We start from the raw sequence: 24,896 nt of genomic DNA on the forward strand, positions 1-24,896 counted from the left end.
CCCGGCCTGCCCCTTTTGCGGCGCCCTGCTAGAACAGCCGCCCGCTTCCTGCCCTCCCGGCGTGTATAGATGCCGTGCGCATGCGCGCGGCATCCATTCACGCATTTGGAGAGGGCTGGGGGAAGCCCAGCACCGACGGAGGTGCTGGGCACGCCCCCAACAGTGACGTCACCGGCCACAGACGCGCTCTATAGTAGCGTCTGTGGGCCGCACCGCCCCCTAAAATGACCTAATTTGCGTGGTCGCGCCCCCGTTTCGGACGCGCGCACATGTGCCCCCGGTGTCCGCGCCCTGCCCCTTTTCACTCCTAGAGTGAACACTATACTGATATGGATACGATGGATAGGGATTCTATCTTATTGACCCTGGGTCATATTAAGGATGAGGTCCTTTTATATGAGAGAGGCTCAGAGGGATATAGGCATACTGGGGTCCAGAGCGAACGCTATGGCAGTTTCTGCCAGTGGTCGGGTGATGCAGACTCAAAACGGTATATGGAGGTTTTACCTTACAAGGGTGAGGAGTTGTTTGGGGAAGGTCTCGCGGACCTAGTTTCCACAGCTACTGCAGGTAAATCAACCTTTTTACCTTATGTTTCCTCACAGCCTAAGAAAACGCCACATTATCAGATGCAGTCTTTTCGGCCGCATAAATCCAAGAGGGCTCGGGGATCTTCCTTTCTTGCCAGAGGTAAGGGCAAGGGGAAAAAGCTGCCAACTACAGCCAGTTCTCAGGATCAAAAGTCCTCCCCGGCCTCTACTAAATCCACAGCATGACGCTGGGGCTCCGCGTGTGGAGTCCGCTCCGGTGGGGGCACGTCTTCGTCTTTTCAGCCAGGTCTGGATTCATTCTCAGGTGGACCCCTGGGCAATAGACATTGTTTCCCGGGGGTACCAGCTGGAATTCGAAGAAGTGCCCCCTCGCCGGTTTTTAAAATCGGCACTACCGACTTCTTCCCCAGAGAGGGAGGTAGTTTTGGCAGCAATTCAAAAATTGTGTCTCCAACAAGTGGTGGTCAAGGTTCCCCTGCTGCAGCAGGGGATGGGCTATTACTCAACCCTGTTTGTGGTCCCGAAACCGGACGGTTCGGTCAGACCCATTCTAAATTTAAAATCCTTAAACCTAATAAAAAGACGTTCAAGTTCAAGATGGAGTCGCTCAGGGCGGTCATTGCAAGTCTGGAAGAGGGAGATTATATGGTGTCTCTAGACATAAAGGATGCATACCTGCATGTCCCCATTTATCAACCTCATCAGGCGTTCCTGAGACTTGTGGTGGAGGATTGTCACTACCAATTTCAGACGTTACCGTTTAGGCTGTCCACGGCCCCGAGAATTTTTACCAAATTAATGGCGGAGATGATGGTGCTCCTGCGCAAGCAGGGAGTCACAATTATCCCGTACTTGGACGATCTCCTGATAAAAGCGAGATCGAGAGAGTAGTTGCTGGTAAAAGTATCACTCTCCCTGAGGGTGAAACAGCAACACGGTTGGATTCTAAACCTGCCAAAGTCACAGTTAGTTCCAACAACCAGATTGCCATTCTTAGGCATGATTCTGGACACAGAACAAAAGAGGGTCTTTCTCCCGACGGAAAAGGCCCAGGAACTGCAGGACTTGGTCAGGGACCTGTTGAAGCCAGACAGGGTGTCGGTACATCACTGCACGCGAGTGCTGGGAAAAATGGTGGCGTCTTACGAGGCCATTCCATTCGGCAGGTTCCATGCCAGAACATTTCAGTGGGACCTTCTGGACAAGTGGTCCGCGTCACATCTACAGATTCATCAGATGAATGATCCGCCTGTCCCCCAGGGCCAGGGTATCTCTCCTGTGGTGGCTGCAGAGTTCTCAACTTCTAGATGGTCGCAGGTTCGGAATCCAGGACTGGGTTCTGGTGACCACGGACGCGAGCCTCCGAGGATGGGGAGCAGTCACACAGGGAAAAAACTTCCAGGGTCTGTGGTCAAGCCAGGAGGCTTGTCTACACATCAACATTCTGGAATTAAGGGCCATATACAACGGCCTTCGTCAGGCGCAGACCTTACTTCAAGGTCTACCGGTACTGATTCAGTCAGACAACATCACAGCAGTGGCTCATGTAAACCGCCAAGGCGGCACAAGGAGCAGAGTGGCAATGACAGAAGCCTCAAAGATTCTTCGATGGGCGGAGAGTCATGTAAGCGCTCTGACAGCAGTCTTCATTCCGGGAGTAGACAATTAGGAAGCAGGCTTCCTCAGCAGACACGATCTACATCCAGGAGAGTGGGGACTTCATCAGGAAGTCTTCGCAGAGATTGCAAGTCAGTGGGGTCTGCCTCAAATAGACATGATGGCTTCACGCCTCAACAAGAAACTCCGAGATATTGCGCCAGGTCAAGGGACCCTCAGGCGATTGCAGTGGACGCACTGGTGACACCGTGGGTGTTTCAGTCGGTCTATGTGTTCCCTCCTCTTCCTCTCATCTCAAAGATACTGGGAATCATAAGACGAAGAGGGGTTCAGGCGATTCTCATCGTTCCAGATTGGCCTCGAAGGGCCTGGTATCCGTCTCTACAGGAAATGCTCTCAGAAGATCCGTGGCCTCTTCCTCTCAGGGAAGACCTGTTACAACAGGGGCCCTGTCTGTTCCAGGACTTACCGCGACTGCGTTTGACGGCATGGCAGTTGAACGCAGGATCCTAGCGGAAAAGGGCATTCCGGAAGAGGTCATTCCTACTCTAATAAAGGCAAGGAAGGAGGTGACTTCGAAACATTATCACCGTATCTGGAGGAAGTATGTGTCGTGGTGCGAAGCCAAGACTGCTCCTCCGGAAGAATTCCATCTGGGCCGTTTTCTCCACTTCCTGCAAACTGGAGTGAATTTGGGCCTAAAGTTAGGCTCCATTAAGGTTCAGATTTCGGCCCTATCCATTTTCTTTCAAAGGGAATTGGCTTCTCTTCCAGAGGTCCAGACTTTCGTGAAGGGGGTGCTGCATATCCAGCCTCCAGTGGCACCATGGGACCTTAACGTGGTGTTACGGTTCCTTAAGTCTCACTGGTTTGAACCGCTTCAAACAGTTGAATTAAAGTATCTCACTTGGAAAGTGGTCATGTTGTTGGCCTTGGCTTCGGCGCGGCAAGTGTCGGAGTTGGCGGCTTTGTCTCACAAAAGCCCTTACCTGATTTTCCATGTGGATAGAGCTGAGTTGCGGACTCGTCCTCAATTTTTGCCTAAGGTGGTTTCTTCTTTTCATATGAACCAACCTATTGTGGTGCCTGTGGCTACAAGGGATGTGGAGGATTCCGAGTCCCTGGATGTGGTCAGTGCATTGAAAATTTATGTGGCCAGAACGGCTCGAGCTAGGAAAACAGAGGCTCTGTTTATCCTGTATGCAGCCAACAAGGTTGGCGCTCCTGCGTCTAAGCAGACTATTGCTCGCTGGATCTGTAACACGATTCAGCAGGCTCATTCTACGGCTGGATTGCCGTTACCGAATTCGGTTAAGGCCCATTCCACTAGGAAGGTGGGTTCTTCTTGGGCGGCTTCCCGGGGCGTCTCAGCTTTACAGCTTTGCCGAGCAGCAACTTGGTCGGGTTCAAACACCTTTGCGAAATTCTACAAGTTTGATACCCTGGCCGATGAGGACCTAATGTTTGCTCATTCGGTGCTGCAGAGTCATCCGCTTTCTCCCGCCCGTTTTGGAGTTTTGGTATAATCCCCATGGTCCTTACGGAGTCCCCAGCATCCTCTAGGACGTAAGAGAAAATAAGATTTCTCTAACGTCCTAGTGGATGCTGGGGACTCCGAAAGGACCATGGGGAATAGCGGCTCCGCAGGAGACTGGGCACAAAGTAAAAGCTTTAGGACTAGCTGGTGTGCACTGGCTCCTCCCCCTATGACCCTCCTCCAAGCCTCAGTTAAGATTTTGTGCCCGAACGAGAAGGGTGCAATCTAGGTGGCTCTCCTGAGCTGCTTAGAGTAAAAGTTTAAATAGGTTTTTTTATTTTCAGTGAGACCTGCTGGCAACAGGCTCACTGCATCGAGGGACTAAGGGGAGAAGAAGCGAACTCACCTGCGTGCAGAGTGGATTGGGCTTCTTAGGCTACTGGACATTAGCTCCAGAGGGACGATCACAGGCCCAGCCATGGATGGGTCCCGAAGCCGCGCCGCCGGCCCCCTTACAGAGCCAGAAGAGTGAAGAGGTCCGGAAAATCGGCGGCAGAAGACGTCCTGTCTTCAATAAGGTAGCGCACAGCACCGCAGCTGTGCGCCATTGCTCTCAGCACACTTCACACTCCGGTCACTGAGGGTGCAGGGCGCTGGGGGGGGGGGCGCCCTGGGACGCAATGAAAATACCTTAAATGGCTAAAAATACATCACATATAGCTCCTGGGCTATATGGATGTATTTAACCCCTGCCAGTTTTCCACAAAAAAGCAGGGAGAAAGGCCGCCGAAAAAGGGGCGGAGCCTATCTCCTCAGCACACAAGCGCCATTTTTTCCTCACAGCTCCGTTGGAGGAAGGCTCCCTGACTCTCCCCTGCAGTCCTGCACTACAGAAACATGGTAAAACAAGAGAGGGGGGGCACTAAATTGGCATATTAATATATACAGCAGCTATATTAGGGAAAAACACTTATATAAGGTTATCCCTGTATATATATAGCGCTCTGGTGTGTGCTGGCAAACTCTCCCTCTGTCTCCCCAAAGGGCTAGTGGGGTCCTGTCCTCTGTCAGAGCATTCCCTGTGTGTGTGCCGTGTGTCGGTACGCTGTGTCGACATGTATGAGGAGGAAAATGGTGTGGAGGCGGAGCAATTGCCTGTGTTAGTGATGTCACCCCCTATGGAGTCGACACCTGACTGGATGGTCTTATGGAAAGAATTACGTGATAGTGTCGGCACTTTACAAAAGACTGTTGACGACATGAGACAGCCGGCAAATCAGTTATTACCTGTACAGGCGTCTCAAACACCGTCAGGGGCTATAAAACGCCCGTTACCTCAGGTCGATACAGACACTGACACGGACACTGACTCCAGTGTCGACGGTGAGGAAACAAACGTATTTTCCAGTAGGGCCACACGTTACATGATCACGGCAATGAAGGAGGTTTTGAACATTTCTGATACTACAAGTACCACAAAAAAGGGTATTATGTGGGGTGTGAAAAAACTACCCGTAGTTTTTCCTGAATCAGATGAATTAAATGAGGTGTGTGATGAAGCATGGGTTTCCCCCGATAAAAAACTGCTAATTTCTAAAAAATTATTGGCATTATACCCTTTCCCGCCAGAGGTTAGGGCGCGTTGGGAAACACCCCCTAGCGTAGATAAGGCGCTCACACGCTTATCAAAACAAGTGGCGTTACCGTCTCCTGATACGGCCGCCCTCAAGGAACCAGCTGATAGGAAGCTGGAAAATATCCTTAAAAGTATATACACACATACTGGTATTATACTGCGACCAGCAATCGCCTCAGCCTGGATGTGCAGTGCTGGGGTGGCTTGGTCGGATTCCCTGACTGAAAATATTGATACCCTGGACAGGGACAATATATTATTGACTATAGAGCATTTAAAGGATGCATTTCTATATATGCGAGATGCACAGAGGGATATTTGCACTCTGGCATCAAGAGTAAGTGCGATGTCCATTTCTGCCAGAAGAGGATTATGGACGCGACAGTGGTCAGGGGATGCGGATTCCAAACGGCATATGGAAGTATTGCCGTATAAAGGGGAGGAGTTATTTGGGGTCGGTCTATCGGACCTGGTGGCCACGGCAACGGCTGGAAAATCCACCTTTTTACCCCAAGTCACCTCGCAGCAGAAAAAGATACCGTCTTTTCAGGCTCAGTCCTTTCGTCCCCATAAGGGCAAGCGGGCAAAAGGCCACTCATATCTGCCCCGGGGCAGAGGAAGGGGAAAAAGACTGCAGCAGACAGCCTCTTCCCACGAACAGAAGCCCTCCCCCGCTTCTGCCAAGTCCTCAGCATGACGCTGGAGCCTTACAAGCGGACTCAGGCACGGTGGGGGCCCGTCTCAAGAATTTCAGCGCGCAGTGGGCTCACTCGCAAGTGGACCCCTGGATCCTGCAGGTAGTATCTCAGGGGTACAAATTGGATTTCGAGACGTCTCCCCCTCGCCGGTTCCTGAAGTCTGCTTTACCAACGTCTCCCCCCGACAGGGAGGCGGTATTGGAAGCCATTCACAAGCTGTATTCCCAGCAGGTGATAATCAAGGTACTCCTCCTACAACAGGGAAAGGGGTATTATTCCACGCTGTTTGTGGTACCGAAGCCGGACGGCTCGGTGAGACCCATTTTAAATCTAAAATCCTTGAACACTTACATAAAAAGGTTCAAGTTCAAGATGGAGTCTCTCAGAGCAGTGATAGCGAACCTGGAAGAAGGGGACTATATGGTGTCTCTGGACATCAAGGATGCTTACCTCCATGTCCCAATTTGCCCTTCTCACCAAGGGTACCTCAGGTTTGTGGTACAGAACTGTCACTATCAGTTTCAGACGCTGCCGTTTGGATTGTCCACGGCACCCCGGGTCTTTACCAAGGTAATGGCCGAAATGATGATTCTTCTTCGAAGAAAAGGCGTCTTAATTATCCCTTACTTGGACAATCTCCTGATAAGGGCAAGGTCCAGAGAACAGTTAGAGGTCGGAGTAGCACTATCTCAAGTAGTACTACGACAGCACGGATGGATTCTAAATATTCCAAAATCGCAGCTGATTCCGACGACACGTCTGCTGTTCCTAGGGATGATTCTGGACACAGTACAGAAAAAGGTGTTTCTCCCGGAGGAGAAAGCCAAGGAGTTATCCGACCTAGTCAGGAACCTCCTAAGACCAGGCCAAGTGTCAGTACATCAATGCACAAGGGTCCTGGGAAAGATGGTGGCTTCTTACGAAGCGATTCCATTCGGCAGATTCCACGCAAGAACTTTTCAGTGGGATCTGCTGGACAAATGGTCCGGATCGCATCTTCAGATGCATCAGCGGATAACCCTGTCTCCAAGGACAAGGGTGTCTCTCCTGTGGTGGTTACAGAGTGCTCATCTCCTAGAGGGCCGCAGATTCGGCATTCAGGATTGGGTCCTGGTGACCACGGAGGCCAGCCTGAGAGGCTGGGGAGCAGTCACACAGGGAAGAAATTTCCAGGGCTTGTGGTCAAGCATGGAAACGTCACTTCACATAAATATCCTGGAACTAAGGGCCATTTACAATGCCCTAAGTCAGGCAAGACCTCTGCTTCAGGGTCAGCCGGTGTTGATCCAGTCGGACAACATCACGGCAGTCGCCCACGTAAACAGACAGGGCGGCACAAGAAGCAGGAGGGCAATGATGGAAGTGGCAAGGATTCTTCGCTGGGCGGAGAATCATGTGATATCACTGTCAGCAGTGTTCATTCCGGGAGTGGACAACTGGGAAGCAGACTTCCTCAGCAGACACGATCTTCACCCGGGGGAGTGGGGACTTCACCCAGAAGTCTTCCACTTGATTGTGAACCGTTGGGAAAAACCAAAGGTGGACATGATGGCGTCCCGCCTCAACAAAAAACTGGACAGATATTGCGCCTGGTCAAGGGACCCTCAGGCAATAGCTGTGGACGCTCTGGTAACACCGTGGGTGTACCAGTCAGTGTATGTGTTCCCTCCTCTTCCTCTCATACCAAAAGTACTGAGAATCATAAGAAGGAGAGGAGTAAAGACTATACTCGTGGCTCCGGATTGGCCAAGAAGGACTTGGTACCCGGAAATTCAAGAGATGCTCACGGAAGACCCGTGGCCTCTACCTCTAAGAAAGGACCTGCTCCAGCAGGGACCATGTCTGTTCCAAGACTTACCGCTGCTGCGTTTGACGGCATGGCGGTTGAACGCCGGATCCTGAAGGAAAAAGGCATTCCGGATGAAGTCATCCCTACCCTGATCAATGCCAGGAAGGATGTAACCGTACAACATTATCACCGTATTTGGCGTAAATATGTTGCGTGGTGCGAGGCCAGGAAGGCCCCTACAGAGGAATTTCAACTGGGTCGTTTCCTGCATTTCCTGCAAACAGGACTGTCTATGGGCCTCAAATTAGGGTCCATTAAGGTTCAAATTTCGGCCCTGTCAATATTCTTCCAAAAAGAACTGGCTTCTGTTCCTGAAGTTCAGACGTTTGTCAAGGGAGTACTGCATATACAGCCTACTTTTGTGCCTCCAGTGGCACCTTGGGATCTCAATGTAGTTTTGGGATTCCTAAAATCACATTGGTTTGAACCACTCACCACTGTGGACTTAAAATATCTCACATGGAAAGTGGTGATGCTGTTAGCCCTGGCTTCAGCCAGGCGTGTCTCAGAATTGGCGGCTTTATCCTATAAAAGCCCTTACTTAATTTTTCATATGGACAGGGCAGAATTGAGGACTCGTCCTCAATTTCTCCCTAAGGTGGTTTCAGCATTTCACTTAAACCAGCCTATTGTGGTGCCTGCGGCTACTAGGGACTTGGAGGATTCCAAGTTGCTGGACGTAGTCAGGGCCCTGAAAATATATGTTTCCAGGACAGCTGGAGTCAGGAAATCTGATTCGCTGTTTATCCTGTATGCACCCAACAAGCTGGGTGCTCCTGCTTCTAAGCAGACGATTGCTCGTTGGATTTGTAGTACAATTCAGCTTGCACATTCTGTGGCAAGCCTGCCACAGCCAAAATCTGTAAAAGCCCATTCCACACGGAAAGTGGGCTCATCTTGGGCGGCTGCCCGAGGGGTCTCGGCTTTACAACTTTGCCGAGCAGCTACTTGGTCAGGGGCAAACACGTTTGCTAAATTCTACAAATTTGATACCCTGGCTGAGGAGGACCTGGAGTTCTCTCATTCGGTGCTGCAGAGTCATCCGCACTCTCCCGCCCGTTTGGGAGCTTTGGTATAATCCCCATGGTCCTTTCGGAGTCCCCAGCATCCACTAGGACGTTAGAGAAAATAAGAATTTACTTACCGATAATTCTATTTCTCATAGTCCGTAGTGGATGCTGGGCGCCCATCCCAAGTGCGGATTGTCTGCATTACTTGTACATAGTTATTGTTACAAAAATCGGGTTATTGTTGTTGTGAGCCATCTTTTCAGAGGCTCCTTCTGTTATCATGCTGTTAACTGGGTTCAGATCACAAGTTGTACGGTGTGATTGGTGTGGCTGGTATGAGTCTTACCCGGGATTCAAAATCCTTCCTTATTGTGTACGCTCATCCGGGCACAGTATCCTAACTGAGGCTTGGAGGAGGGTCATAGGGGGAGGAGCCAGTGCACACCAGCTAGTCCTAAAGCTTTTACTTTGTGCCCAGTCTCCTGCGGAGCCGCTATTCCCCATGGTCCTTTCGGAGTCCCCAGCATCCACTACGGACTATGAGAAATAGAATTATCGGTAAGTAAATTCTTATTTTTAAACCTACCGGTAAATCTTTTTCTCGTAGTCCGTAGAGGATGCTGGGCGTCCGTCCCAGTGCGGACGTCATACTGCAAAACTTGTATATAGTTGTTGCTTTTATAAGGGTTATGTTTCAGTTGAATCCGTTTTGGACTGATACTGGTTTTGTTTCATACTGTTGACTGGTTCATATATTCCATGTTTTACGGTGTGAATGGTGTGGCTGGTATGAATCTTGCCCTTGGATTTACAAAATCCTTTCCTCGTACTGTTAGTCTCCTCTGGGCACAGTTTCTCTAACTGAGGTCTGGAGGAGGGGCATAGAGGGAGGAGCCAGTGCACACCCATACCTAAAGTTCTTTTTAGTGCCCATGTCTCCTGCGGAGCCCGTCTATTCCCCGTGGTCCTTACGGAGTCCCCAGCATCCTCTACGGACTACGAGAAAAAGATTTACCGGTAGGTTTAAAATCTTATTTTTTTTCTTTATTTACTACTCAGTGTTGCCACTAGAAAGAAAACTGCATTTGTCTGCTTTATCTTACAGTCTAGGGCCCCATACAGTACTGCGACATGTCCATCTGACATGTGGCTGGGGATCACCCCGGCAGCCTCCCAGGCAGTAGGATCGCCCAAGATACATTGTATGCTTTCCTTTTGCATACGATATATCTTGGACGATCCCAGCCATGCCTGCGGGGTCTGACATATCACGAGTGCAGCACGTTCAATCAGGAGGATCCGATCCGATGCTCACGGAGGCCACGGATCGGATTGGATACACAACCTAAATGCCCGATTTCACCCAATGTATCAGGCCGAATGCCCGAATTGGGGTGAAATCGGGCTTAATCGTACTAGTGTATGGTGTCTTTTAGCTTCCTTTTCATACACATTTCCATGGGGGTCCTAATTTTAAGTGTGGAGTAGGCATTTTATGTACACATTACTGACAAATTTCTGTACTCAAATTGGCAATCTTGCCCTAAATATTGTCACCAGTAGCTAAACTGTAGAGCATTCTGGGAAATATGTGGCTGAATTTCACTGTTAACTTTTTGTCAATCTGTCTTGAATGCCATAAACTAGTGCTACATAATAATTGTATGCACTACACATTGTCTAATTTTTATGCAGAAATGTCAACGATACTAGCTTTTAACATGCAAATCAACTATAGAACATTAATCTGCATTATACACTTGTATATACCATTAGTTGATAAAGCAACATGTTATGGATATATATTGCAGATTATGGGAATTTCATGGCAAGTTCATCAAACTGTAGTCTTTTGGTAACACAATGTGATTTGCACTTTGGTTAAGGACAACTATAGTATGGCCCAGTGGTTCTCAAACTGTGTGCCGTGGCACCCTGGGGTGCCTTGGGTACTTGCAGGGGTGCCCTGGGTTGGTGGGGCAGGACCAATTCAAATTATTTACAGCCAATGTAATAGACAAAACCAGTGCTTGTGGCTTACAATCATAAAATATGTGGACAAACACAAGTGAATCCTGTATCACCACATAACTGACCCTAAGGATGACATATAAAAACTATTTTCTTAATATTAATATTTTTTTTTATTTTCTCACTAAGGAACTCTTGGCCTAGGGGTGCCATGAAAAAAATTATGATATTCCAGGGCCCCATGTCTGACGTTTGGGAACCACTGGTATGAATGTTACAGCAATCACAAGTGGTACAAATGTTTATATTTTTAAATTCTGGACTAATATGAGCTGTTTTTGTTCTGTGTAGCAAAAATGGCAAAATAATGAATTAACATTTTATTGTATTCCAGTGTTTACTGTAGGTAGACAATGTCTAAGTCGACCCCATATGCTTGACACTGACAAGGTCGACATGTATTAAGAAGACACTGAAAAAGGTTGACCGGTTCAAATGGTCGATGCATGTCGACACAGCTTTTTAAGGTTTTGGGTTTTTTTGCATTTTTTTTTTTTAAACCTTTTTCATACTTTACCATCCATGTGGACTACTATTGGGAATAGTAACCTGTGCCGAGTGCATCGCAAGCCTTGCTAGGGGACGCGGTACACTAATTGGTGTTCCCTGTGCTCTGACAGTCGAACGACACAAAAAAAGTGTTGACTTTTTTTGTCTACCCTTTTTGTCAACCTTTTCCAGTGTAGACCTAATGCATGTCGACCCTATGAGGTCGACCTAGACATTGTAGATCTTCTGTGCCACACCCCATTTCTCTATCGTCCTAGTGGATGCTGGGGTTCCTGAAAGGACCATGGGGAATAGCGGCTCCGCAGGAGACAGGGCACAAAAAGTAAAGCTTTTCCAGATCAGGTGGTGTGCACTGGCTCCTCCCCCTATGACCCTCCTCCAGACTCCAGTTAGATTTTTGTGCCCGGCCGAGAAGGGTGCAATTCTAGGTGGCTCTCATAAAGAGCTGCTTAGAGAAAGTTTAGCTTAGGTTTTTTATTTTACAGTGATTCCTGCTGGCAACAGGATCACTGCAACGAGGGACAGAGGGGAGAAGAAGTGAACTCACCTGCGTGCAGGATGGATTGGCTTCTTGGCTACTGGACATCAGCTCCAGAGGGACGATCACAGGTACAGCCTGGATGGTCACCGGAGCCGCGCCGCCGGCCCCCTTGCAGATGCTGAAGTAAGAAGAGGTCCAGAATCGGCGGCTGAAGACTCCTGCAGTCTTCTAAAGGTAGCGCACAGCACTGCAGCTGTGCGCCATTTTCCTCTCAGCACACTTCACACGCAGTCACTGAGGGTGCAGGGCGCTGGGGGGGGGCGCCCTGGGAGGCAAATGTAAACCTATATAAAGGCTAAAAATACCTCACATATAGCCCCCAGAGGCTATATGGAGATATTTAACCCCTGCCTGTATTCACAAAATAGCGGGAGACGAGCCCACCGAAAAAGGGGCGGGGCCTATCTCCTCAGCACACGGCGCCATTTCCTCTCACAGCTCCGCTGGTCAGGACGGCTCCCAGGTCTCTCCCCTGCACTGCACTACAGAAACAGGGTAAAACAGAGAGGGGGGGCAAATTTAATGGCAATATCTTGATATATATAAAGCAGCTATAAGGGAGCACTTACTATAAGGCTATCCCTGTCATATATAGCGCTTTTTGGTGTGTGCTGGCAGACTCTCCCTCTGTCTCCCCAAAGGGCTAGTGGGTCCTGTCTTCGTTTAGAGCATTCCCTGTGTGTCTGCTGTGTGTCGGTACGTGTGTGTCGACATGTATGAGGACGATATTGGTGTGGAGGCGGAGCAATTGCCAAATATGGGGATGTCACCTCCTAGGGGGTCGACACCAGAATGGATGCCTTTATTTATGGAATTACGGGATAGTGTCAACACGCTAAAGCAGTCGTTTGACGACATGAGGCGGCCGGACAATCAATTAGTGCCTGTCCAGGCGCCTCAAACACCGTCAGGGGCTGTAAAACGCCCTTTGCCTCAGTCGGTCGACACAGACCCAGACACAGGCACTGATTCCAGTGGTGACGAATCAACCATATTTTCCAGTAGGGCCACACGTTATATGATTTTGGCAATGAAGGAGGCGTTACATTTAGCTGATACTACAGGTACCACTAAACAGGGTATTATGTGGGGTGTGAAAAAACTACCTATAGTTTTTCCTGAATCAGAAGAATTAAATGACGTGTGTGATGAAGCGTGGGTTGCCCCTGATAAAAAGCTGATAATTTCAAAGAAATTATTGGCATTATACCCTTTCCCGCCAGAGGTTAGGGAGCGCTGGGAAACACCTCCTAGGGTGGACAAGGCGCTAACACGCTTATCAAAACAAGTGGCGTTACCTTCTCCTGAGACGGCCGCACTTAAAGATCCATCAGATAGGAGGATGGAAAATATCCAAAAAAGTATATACACACATGCAGGTGTTATACTACGACCAGCTATGGCGACTGCCTGGATGTGCAGTGCTGGGGTAGTTTGGTCAGAGTCCCTGATTGAAAATATTGATACCCTGGACAGGGACAATATTTTACTGTCGTTAGAACAAATAAAGGATGCATTTCTTTATATGCGTGATGCACAGAGGGATATCTGCACACTGGCATCACGGGTAAGTGCTATGTCCATTTCGGCCAGAAGAGCTTTATGGACGCGACAGTGGACAGGCGATGCGGATTCAAAACGGCATATGGAAGTTTTGCCGTATAAAGGGGAGGAGTTATTTGGAGTCGGTCTATCAGATTTGGTGGCCACGGCTACAGCCGGGAAATCCACCTTTCTACCTCAAGTCACTCCCCAACAGAAAAAGGCACCGACTTTTCAACCGCAGCCCTTTCGTTCCTTTAAAAATAAGAGAGCAAAGGGCTATTCATATCTGCCACGAGGCAGAGGTCGAGGGAAGAAACAGCAACAGGCAGCTCCTTCCCAGGAACAGAAGCCCTCCCCGGCTTCTACAAAAGCCTCAGCATGACGCTGGGGCTTCTCAAGCGGACTCGGGGACGGTGGGAGGTCGTCTCAAAAATTACAGCGCGCAGTGGGCTCACTCGCAGGTAGATCCCTGGATCCTGCAGATAATATCTCAGGGGTACAGGTTGGAATTAGAGACAGATCCACCTCGCCGTTTCCTGAAGTCTGCTTTACCAACGTTCCCTTCCGAAAGGGAGACGGTTTTGGAAGCCATTCACAAGCTGTACTCTCAGCAGGTGATAGTCAAGGTACCTCTTCTACAACAAGGGAAGGGGTATTATTCCACTCTTTTTGTGGTACCGAAGCCGGATGGCTCGGTAAGGCCTATTCTAAATCTGAAGTCCTTGAACCTGTACATAAAGAAGTTCAAGTTCAAGATGGAGTCACTCAGAGCAGTGATAGCGAACCTGGAAGAAGGGGACTTTATGGTATCCTTGGACATCAAGGATGCGTATCTCCACGTTCCAATTTACCCCTCACACCAGGGGTACCTCAGGTTCGTTGTACAAAACTGTCACTATCAGTTTCAGACGCTGCCGTTTGGTTTGTCCACGGCACCTCGGGTCTTTACAAAGGTAATGGCCGAGATGATGATTCTTCTTCGAAGAAAAGGCGTATTAATTATCCCATACTTGGACGATCTCCTAATAAGGGCAAGGTCCAGAGAACAGCTAGAGATGGGATTAGCAATATCTCAAGAGGTGCTAAAGCAGCACGGATGGATTCTGAATATTCCAAAATCCAAATTAATGCCGACAACTCGTCTGCTGTTCCTAGGGATGATTCTGGACACGGTTCAGAAAAAGGTTTTTCTTCCCGAGGAAAAAGCCAAGGAGTTATCCGACCTGGTCAGGAATCTCCTAAAACCAGGAAAGGTGTCTGTACATCAATGCACGCATCTTCAGATGCACCTGCGGATAACCCTGTCTCCAAGGACAAGGGTATCTCTTCTGTGGTGGTTGCAGAGGGCTCATCTATTGGAGGGCCGCAGATTCGGCATACAGGATTGGATCCTGGTGACCACGGACGCCAGCCTGAGAGGCTGGGGAGCAGTCACACAAGGAAGAAACTTCCAGGGAGTGTGGTCGAGCCTGGAAAAGTCTCTTCACATAAACATTCTGGAACTAAGAGCAATCTACAATGCTCTAAGCCAGGCGGAACCTCTGCTTCAAGGAAGACCGGTGTTGATCCAGTCGGACAACATCACGGCAGTCGCCCATGTAAACAGACAGGGCGGCACAAGAAGCAGGAGTGCAATGGCAGAAGCTGCCAGGATCCTTCGCTGGGCGGAGAATCACGTGATAGCACTGTCAGCAGTGTTCATCCCGGGAGTGGACAACTGGGAAGCAGACTTCCTCAGCAGACACGATCTTCACCCGGGAGAGTGGGGACTTCATCCAGAAGTTTTCCACATGCTAATAAACCGTTGGGAAAGACCAATGGTGGACATGATGGCGTCTCGCCTCAACAAAAAACTGGACAGGTATTGCGCCAGGTCAAGAGATCCGCAGGCAATAGCTGTGGACGCGCTGGTAACACCTTGGGTGTACCAGTCGGTGTATGTGTTTCCTCCTCTGCCTCTCATACCAAAGGTATTGAGAATCATACGGCAAAGCGGAGTAAGAACGATACTAGTGGCTCCGGATTGGCCAAGAAGGTCTTGGTACCCGGAACTTCAAGAGATGGTCACGGACGATCCGTGGCCTCTACCTCTAAGACAGGACCTGCTTCAGCAGGGACCGTGTCTATTCCAAGACTTACCGCGGCTGCGTTTGACGGCATGGCGGTTGAACGCCAGATCCTAAAAGGAAAAGGCATTCCAGAAGAAGTCATTCCTACCTTGATTAAGGCAAGAAAGGAAGTCACCGCGAAGCATTATCACCGCATTTGGCGGAAATATGTTGCGTGGTGCGAGGATCGGAGTGCTCCGACGGAGGAATTTCAACTGGGTCGTTTCCTACATTTCCTGCAATCAGGATTGTCTATGGGTCTCAAATTGGGATCTATTAAGGTTCAAATTTCGGCCCTGTCAATATTCTTCCAAAAAGAATTGGCCTCAGTTCCTGAGGTCCAGACTTTTGTCAAAGGAGTACTGCATATACAGCCTCCTGTGGTGCCTCCGGTGGCACCGTGGGATCTAAATGTAGTTTTAGATTTCCTCAAATCCCATTGGTTTGAACCACTAAAAAATGTGGATTTGAAATATCTCACATGGAAAGTGACTATGTTAGTGGCCCTGGCGTCCGCCAGGAGAGTATCTGAACTGGCGGCTTTATCTTATAAAAGCCCTTATTTAATTTTCCATTCGGATAGGGCAGAGCTGCGGACGCGTCCGCATTTTCTCCCTAAGGTGGTATCAGCGTTTCACCTGAACCAGCCTATTGTAGTGCCTGCGGCTACAAGCGACTTGGAGGACTCCAAGTTGTTGGACGTTGTCAGAGCTTTAAAAATATACATTTCAAGGACGGCTGGAGTCAGAAAATCTGACTCGCTGTTTATACTGTATGCACCCAACAAGTTGGGTGCGCCTGCTTCTAAGCAGTCGATTGCTCGTTGGATTTGTAACACAATTCAACTTGCACATTCTGTGGCAGGCCTGCCACAGCCTAAATCTGTTAAGGCCCATTCCACAAGGAAGGTGGGCTCATCTTGGGCGGCTGCCCGAGGGGTCTCGGCATTACAACTCTGCCGAGCAACTACGTGGTCAGGGGAGAACACGTTTGTAAAATTCTACAAATTTGATACCCTGGCAAAGGAGGACCTGGAGTTCTCTCATTCGGTGCTGCAGAGTCATCCGCACTCTCCCGCCCGTTTGGGAGCTTTGGTATAATCCCCATGGTCCTTTCAGGAACCCCAGCATCCACTAGGACGATAGAGAAAATAAGAATTTACTTACCGATAATTCTATTTCTCGGAGTCCGTAGTGGATGCTGGGCGCCCATCCCAAGTGCGGATTATCTGCAATACTTGTACATAGTTATTGTTAACTAATTCGGGTTATTGTTTAGGGAGCCATCTTTCAGAGGCTCTTCTGTTATCATACTGTTAACTGGGTTTAGATCACAAGTTGTACGGTGTGATTGGTGTGGCTGGTATGAGTCTTACCCGGGATTCAAAATCCTCCCTTATTGTGTACGCTCGTCCGGGCACAGTACCTAACTGGAGTCTGGAGGAGGGTCATAGGGGGAGGAGCCAGTGCACACCACCTGATCTGGAAAAGCTTTACTTTTTGTGCCCTGTCTCCTGCGGAGCTGCTATTCCCCATGGTCCTTTCAGGAACCCCAGCATCCACTACGGACTCCGAGAAATAGAATTATCGGTAAGTAAATTCTTATTTTTTCAACTACACCAACAGACCTATTTGCTAGGAAAAGTTATACTACTAAACATTGAATTTTTATTTCCCTGCATCAAAGGAAATTGTAAACCAGTTTGCTTCCCATAATGTTTCCAAGTCAAATGAGCAGTATATTTGCATGTTTTCTTGCGTAACGTTGTTAAAAGTATATAACGTTTTTGTTTTGTTTTGTTATTTTAACACCTAGGGTTCTGTGATGCCCCTGATATTCAGTTGTTTTTTTGGGGTGCTTTAATTCCATTAGCACCCTTCATTGCTTTCTTTAGCTGCGTAAAACTGCTGAACCCAACTAAAGTTCTAGGTACGGGTCACCTATACACATTAAAGATCGCCACCTCTGAGAAAATAATTGAATTCCCCTCCATGCCTTATGTTTGAAGAAAGTATATAAGTAGATTAAGCAATATTATTTGTGAAATATACTTTGATAACCTTATCTCTCTATAGAAAGATAGACATATATAGATAGATATAAAATATACACACATACTGTTATAACTAACCCAGGTCACATCAACCCTCGTCCCTTCTGTGGTCGACCCCACCTCCTCTCTGCTGTTCCCCTATCCCCTTCCCCCATTGCTCCGTTCTTTGGGTCAATGCGCAGAATTTGCCATTTCCAAATGAACTGCGCTGGTATTGGTAGCGCACTTCACAGAAATGGCCCTGTGTGGAGTTTGTATATTCTACCCGTGCTTTTGTGGGTTTCCTCCAGGTACTCTGGTTTCCTCCCACAATCCAAAAATATACTGGTAGGCTAATTGGCTCCCAACAAAATTAACCCTAGCATGAATGCGTGTACTTGTGGTAGAGAATGTAGAGTGTAAGCTCCACTGGGGCAGGGACTGATGTGAATGGCCAAATATTCTCTGTAAATGCTGCGGAATATGTGTGTCCTATATAAATAACTGGTAATAAATAATAATAAATCTCTCTATACGTGTGTAATATAAGTTTCAATATCATTGCAGAAACAGCTTCTAATTGATTTTACCCTTTGTGTAACAGTAGCCTATATTTAAAAAGTTTTATCAAGGAAAGTTACATTTTCTGTTTTTTATCGTCTTTAATGGTACTCACTTTTACAGTTTTAAATTGATCATTTTCTTTATTGTAATGGAGCACTGTGACATTTGCTATGTTCATCCTTTTTCTTAACATAGAAATAAAATTAGCAGTTTGCTGGAGACAGGGTTCTGGCTGTCATTTGGCCACCAGAAGGTCTGGTTGAATGTAGCCTTTTGTGCAATGAACATTCATCTGTAATGATAGTAATCAGACATATGACTTTTGAATGTTTTTCTGTGGAGAAGTGTCTGTGACGTTCTGAATGCTTGTAACCAGCTATAGCAAAGTGCTTCAGGCAGAAAGCCCCTGTCCAATAGATGAACATTGATCGAATCAGACAAGTTTGAGTAATTTCCTGTCATGTGTCATCTCTGATGTAGCAGTGTCCCAAATTGGAGCTCCCTAGAATCATTATTAGTGTTCCTTGAAAATGAAGTAAATAAATCCTTCATTTACATGATTTTTATTTTATTTTTAATTTAGACTGAAACCGTTGGATATTGAGTTTATGAAGCGTCTGCATGAAAAAGTCAATATCATTCCACTTATTGCAAAAGCTGATACCCTCACGCCAGAAGAATGCCAGCAGTTTAAAAAGCAGGTGAGATTTAATCAGTCTAATATTTTATTTTGGGACTTAAACTCTGTTTCCGTTTTGTCATTTGGTTTTATTTTGGTTTAAATAGAAACGATGCAAAACTTAACATTCCCAGCATAAATGTTTTATGTACTACATTCCGTCCTGATAGAGGTTCAGCATCACTGCTAGTGTATATAAAAAACACTAAAACAGGCATGTCCAAAGTCCGGCTCGGGGGCCAATTGCGGCCCGTGCTGACATTTCCACCGGCCTGAAGCGGGTGGAGCAGTGGATGCGGGACGCCAGAGGGCGGGACGCACAGTGAGGACAGCTCAATCCAGTGTACACTCCAGCAGCAGCTGATGGTGGGGCCCCGCGAGCGCGCATGTACTCTCCCTGGAGAGGCGGAAGGACTTTCTGGCTTTCTTGCTGTCTGGAGAGGGTGAGGGGGTGCCGGCCGCCACTGTGAAGCTGTGAAGTTTTTGCGGTCTTTCTGGTGAGTGTGCGGGTGGTGGGGGCAGGAGTGCTGGACGATGCTGCAGTATGCTGGAGGGAGGGGGGATTAGGGGTATTGGCACACTGTATGGATTATTCTGGCAGATCTGCTGTGGGCATATAATGTGTATCTGGCAGCACTGGGGGCATTTGTGTATCTGGCAGCACTGGGGGCATTTGTGTATCTGGCAGCACTGGGGGCATTTGTGTATCTGGCAGCACTGGGGCATTTTGTGTATCTGGCAGCACTGAGGGCATTTTGTGTATCTGGCAGCACTGGGGGCATTTGTGTATCTGGCAGCACTGGGGGCATTTGTGTATCTGGCAGCACTGGGGGCATTTGTGTATCTGGCAGCACTGGGGGCATTTGTGTATCTGGCAGCACTGGGGGCATTTGTGTATCTGGCAGCACTGGGGGCATTTGTGTATCTGGCAGCACTGGGGGCATTTGTGTATCTGGCAGCACTGGGGGGCTTTTGTGTATCTGGAAGGCATTTGTATATCTGGCAGCACTGCTGGGGGCATATAATGAGTATCTGGCAGCACTGTGGGGGCGTATAATGTGTATCTGGCAGCACTGCTGGGGACCTATATAATGTGTATCTGGCAGCACTGTTGGGGCATATAATGTGTATCTGGCAGCACTGTTGGGGCATATAATGTGTATCTGGCAGCACTGCTGGGGGCAAATAATGTGTATCTGGCAGCACTGCTGGGGGCTTATAATATATATCTGGCAAAACTGGGGTCATTTGTGTATCCAGCAGCACTGCTGGGGGCATGTAATGTGTATCTAGCAGCACTGCTGGGGGCATGTAATGTGTATCTGGCACTGTGGGCATTTGTGTATCTGGCAGCACTGCTGGGGGGCATTTGTGTATCTGGTGGCCCCCCACACATTTCCATCTCACCAAATCTGGCCCTCTTTGCAAAATGTTTGGACACCCCTGCACTAAAATATCTCAAAATACAAACAATCTAGTCTGTCTATTGATTTCCTGTACCATTATTTCTCTATCGTCCTAGTGGATGCTGGGGTTCCTGAAAGGACCATGGGGAATAGCGGCTCCGCAGGAGACAGGGCACAAAAAGTAAAGCTTTTCCAGATCAGGTGGTGTGCACTGGCTCCTCCCCCTATGACCCTCCTCCAGACTCCAGTTAGATTTTTGTGCCCGGCCGAGAAGGGTGCAATCTAGGTGGCTCTCCTAAAGAGCTGCTTAGAAAAAGTTTAGCTTAGGTTTTTTTATTTTACAGTGAGTCCTGCTGGCAACAGGATCACTGCAACGAGGGACTGAGGGGAGAAGAAGTGAACTCACCTGCGTGCAGGATGGATTGGCTTCTTGGCTACTGGACATCAGCTCCAGAGGGACGATTACAGGTACAGCCTGGATGGTCACCGGAGCCGCGCCGCCGGCCCCCTTGCAGATGCTGAAGTCAGAAGAGGTCCAGAATCGGCGGCTGAAGACTCCTGCAGTCTTCTAAAGGTAGCGCACAGCACTGCAGCTGTGCGCCATTTTCCTCTCAGCACACTTCACACGCAGTCACTGAGGGTGCAGGGCGCTGGGGGGGGGCGCCCTGGGAGGCAAATGTAACCTATATAAAGGCTAAAAATACCTCACATATAGCCCCCAGAGGCTATATGGAGATATTTAACCCCTGCCTGGATTCACTAAATAGCGGGAGACGAGCCCGCCGGAAAAGGGGCGGGGCCTATCTCCTCAGCACACGGCGCCATTTCCTCTCACAGCTCCGCTGGTCAGGACGGCTCCCAGGTCTCTCCCCTGCACTGCACTACAGAAACAGGGTAAAACAGAGAGGGGGGGCAAATTTATGGCGATATTTTGATATATATAAAGCAGCTATAAGGGAGCACTTATTATAAGGCTATCCCTGTTATATATAGCGCTTTTGGTGTGTGCTGGCAAACTCTCCCTCTGTCTCCCCAAAGGGCTAGTGGGTCCTGTCTTCGTTAGGAGCATTCCCTGTGTGTCTGCTGTGTGTCGGTACGTGTGTGTCGACATGTATGAGGACGATATTGGTGTGGAGGCGGAGCAATTGCCAAATATGAGGATGTCACCCCCTAGGGAGTCGACACCAGAATGGATGCCTTTATTTATGGAACTACGGGATAGTGTCAACACGCTAAAGCAGTCGTTTGACGACATGAGACGGCCGGACAATCAATTAGTGCCTGTCCAGGCGACTCAAACACCGTCAGGGGCTGTGAAACGCCCTTTGCCTCAGTCGGTCGACACAGACCCAGACACAGGCACTGACTCCAGTGGTGACGGTGACGAATCAACCGTATTTTCCAGTAGGGCCACACGTTATATGATTTTGGCAATGAAGGAGGCGTTACATTTAGCTGATACTACAGGTACCACTAAACAGGGTATTATGTGGGGTGTGAAAAAACTACCTATAGTTTTTCCTGAATCAGAAGAATTAAATGACGTGTGTAATGAAGCGTGGGTTGCCCCTGATAAAAAGCTGATAATTTCAAAGAAATTATTGGCATTATACCCTTTCCCGCCAGAGGTTAGGGAGCGCTGGGAAACACCTCCTAGGGTGGACAAGGCGCTAACACGCTTATCTAAACAAGTGGCGTTACCCTCTCCTGAGACGGCCGCACTTAAAGATCCATCAGATAGGAGGATGGAAAATATCCAAAAAAGTATATACACACATGCAGGTGTTATACTACGACCAGCTATAGCGACTGCCTGGATGTGCAGTGCTGGGGTAGTTTGGTCAGAGTCCCTGATTGAAAATATTGATACCCTGGACAGGGACAATATTTTACTGTCGTTAGAACAAATAAAGGATGCATTTCTTTATATGCGTGATGCACAGAGGGATATCTGCACACTGGCATCACGGGTAAGTGCTATGTCCATTTCGGCCAGAAGAGCTTTATGGACGCGACAGTGGACAGGCGATGCGGATTCAAAACGACATATGGAAGTTTTGCCGTATAAAGGGGAGGAGTTATTTGGAGTCGGTCTATCAGATTTGGTGGCCACGGCTACAGCCGGGAAATCCACCTTTCTACCTCAAGTCACTCCCCAACAGAAAAAGGCACCGACTTTTCAACCGCAGCCCTTTCGTTCCTTTAAAAATAAGAGAGCAAAGGGCTATTCATATCTGCCACGAGGCAGAGGTCGAGGGAAGAGACAGCAACAGGCAGCTCCTTCCCAGGAACAGAAGCCTTCCCCGGCTTCTACAAAAGCCTCAGCATGACGCTGGGGCTTCTCAAGCGGACTCGGGGACGGTGGGTGGTCGTCTCAAAAATTACAGCGCGCAGTGGGCTCACTCGCAGGTAGATCCCTGGATCCTGCAGATAATATCTCAGGGGTACAGGTTGGAATTAGAGACAGATCCACCTCGCCGTTTCCTGAAGTCTGCTTTACCAACGTCCCCCTCCGAAAGGGAGACGGTTTTGGAAGCCATTCACAAGCTGTACTCTCAGCAGGTGATAGTCAAGGTACCTCTTCTACAACAAGGGAAGGGGTATTATTCCACTCTTTTTGTGGTACCGAAGCCGGATGGCTCGGTAAGGCCTATTCTAAATCTGAAGTCCTTGAACCTGTACATAAAGAAGTTCAAGTTCAAGATGGAGTCACTCAGAGCAGTGATAGCGAACCTGGAAGAGGGGGACTTTATGGTATCCTTGGACATCAAGGATGCGTATCTCCACGTTCCAATTTACCCCTCACACCAGGGGTACCTCAGGTTCGTTGTACAAAACTGTCACTATCAGTTTCAGACGCTGCCGTTCGGATTGACCACGGCACCTCGGGTCTTTACAAAGGTAATGGCCGAGATGATGATTCTTCTTCGAAGAAAAGGCATATTAATTATCCCATACTTGGACGATCTCCTAATAAGGGCAAGGTCCAGAGAACAGCTAGAGATGGGATTAGCACTGTCGCAAGAAGTGCTAAAACAGCACGGGTGGATTCTGAATATTCCAAAATCCCAGTTAATGCCGACAACTCGTCTGCTGTTCCTAGGGATGATTCTGGACACGGTTCAGAAAAAGGTTTTTCTCCCGGAGGAAAAAGCCAAGGAGTTATCCGAGCTTGTCAGGAACCTCCTAAAACCAGGAAAGGTGTCTGTACATCAATGCACAAGAGTCCTGGGAAAAATGGTGGCTTCTTACGAAGCAATTCCATTCGGCAGATTCCACGCAAGAATTTTCCAAAGGGATCTGTTGGACAAATGGTCAGGGTCGCATCTTCAGATGCACCTGCGGATAACCCTGTCTCCAAGGACAAGGGTGTCTCTTCTGTGGTGGTTGCAGAGTGCTCATCTATTGGAGGGCCGCAGATTCGGCATACAGGATTGGATCCTGGTGACCACGGACGCCAGCCTGAGAGGCTGGGGAGCAGTCACACAAGGAAGAAACTTCCAGGGAGTATGGACGAGCCTGGAAACGTCTCTTCACATAAACATTCTGGAACTAAGTGCAATATACAATGCTCTAAGCCAGGCAGAACCTCTGCTTCAGGGAAAACCGGTGTTGATCCAGTCGGACAACATCACGGCAGTCGCCCATGTGAACAGACAGGGCGGCACAAGAAGCAGGAGTGCAATGGCAGAAGCTGCAAGGATTCTTCGCTGGGCAGAGAATCATGTGATAGCACTGTCAGCAGTGTTCATCCCGGGAGTGGACAACTGGGAAGCAGACTTCCTCAGCAGACACGATCTTCACCCGGGAGAGTGGGGACTTCATCCAGAAGTCTTCCACTTGCTGGTAACCCGTTGGGAAAGACCAATGGTGGACATGATGGCGTCTCGCCTCAACAAAAAACTGGACAGGTATTGCGCCAGGTCAAGAGATCCGCAGGCAATAGCTGTGGACGCGCTGGTAACGCCTTGGGTGTACCAGTCGGTGTATGTGTTTCCTCCTCTGCCTCTCATACCAAAAGTATTGAGAATTATACGGCAAAGAGGCGTAAGGACGATACTAGTGGTTCCGGATTGGCCAAGAAGGACTTGGTACCCGGAACTTCAAGAGATGATCACGGAAGATCCGTGGCCTCTACCTCTAAGGAGGGACTTGCTTCAGCAGGGTCCCTGTCTGTTTCAAGACTCACCGCGGCTGCGTTTGACGGCATGGCGATTGAACGCCGGATCCTAAAGGAAAAAGGCATGCCGGAAGAAGTCATTCCTACTTTGATTAAAGCAAGGAAGGAAGTAACCGTGCAACATTATCACCGAATTTGGCGAAAATATGTTGCGTGGTGCGAAGATCGGAGTGCTCCGACGGAGGAATTTCAACTGGGTCGATTCCTACATTTCCTGCAATCAGGATTGTCTATGGGTCTCAAATTGGGATCTATTAAGGTTCAAATTTCGGCCCTGTCGATTTTCTTTCAAAAAGAATTGGCTTCAGTCCCTGAAGTCCAGACCTTTGTTAAGGGAGTGCTACATATACAGCCTCCTGTGGTGCCTCCAGTGGCACCGTGGGATCTCAATGTGGTTTTGGACTTTCTAAAATCTCATTGGTTTGAACCACTAAAGAAGGTGGATTTGAAATATCTCACATG

The 24,896-nt window shown here is 48.6% G+C and overlaps 1 protein-coding gene across 3 annotated transcripts in view; it reads left to right on the forward strand.

The window, feature by feature from the left end:
- Positions 1–24,896, forward strand: part of SEPTIN7 (septin 7) — a 265,639-nt gene that overhangs the window by 167,869 nt on the left and 72,874 nt on the right. For all 3 annotated transcript variants that reach the window (XM_063922502.1, XM_063922500.1, XM_063922501.1), the window contains exon 6: positions 18,753–18,870. In XM_063922502.1, the coding sequence (XP_063778572.1) occupies positions 18,753–18,870 (118 nt within the window). The remainder of the gene's footprint in view (positions 1–18,752; positions 18,871–24,896) is intronic.

The sequence above is a fragment of the Pseudophryne corroboree genome, chromosome 5, assembly GCF_028390025.1.
Source record: "Pseudophryne corroboree isolate aPseCor3 chromosome 5, aPseCor3.hap2, whole genome shotgun sequence".
Classification (NCBI taxonomy): domain Eukaryota; kingdom Metazoa; phylum Chordata; class Amphibia; order Anura; family Myobatrachidae; genus Pseudophryne; species Pseudophryne corroboree.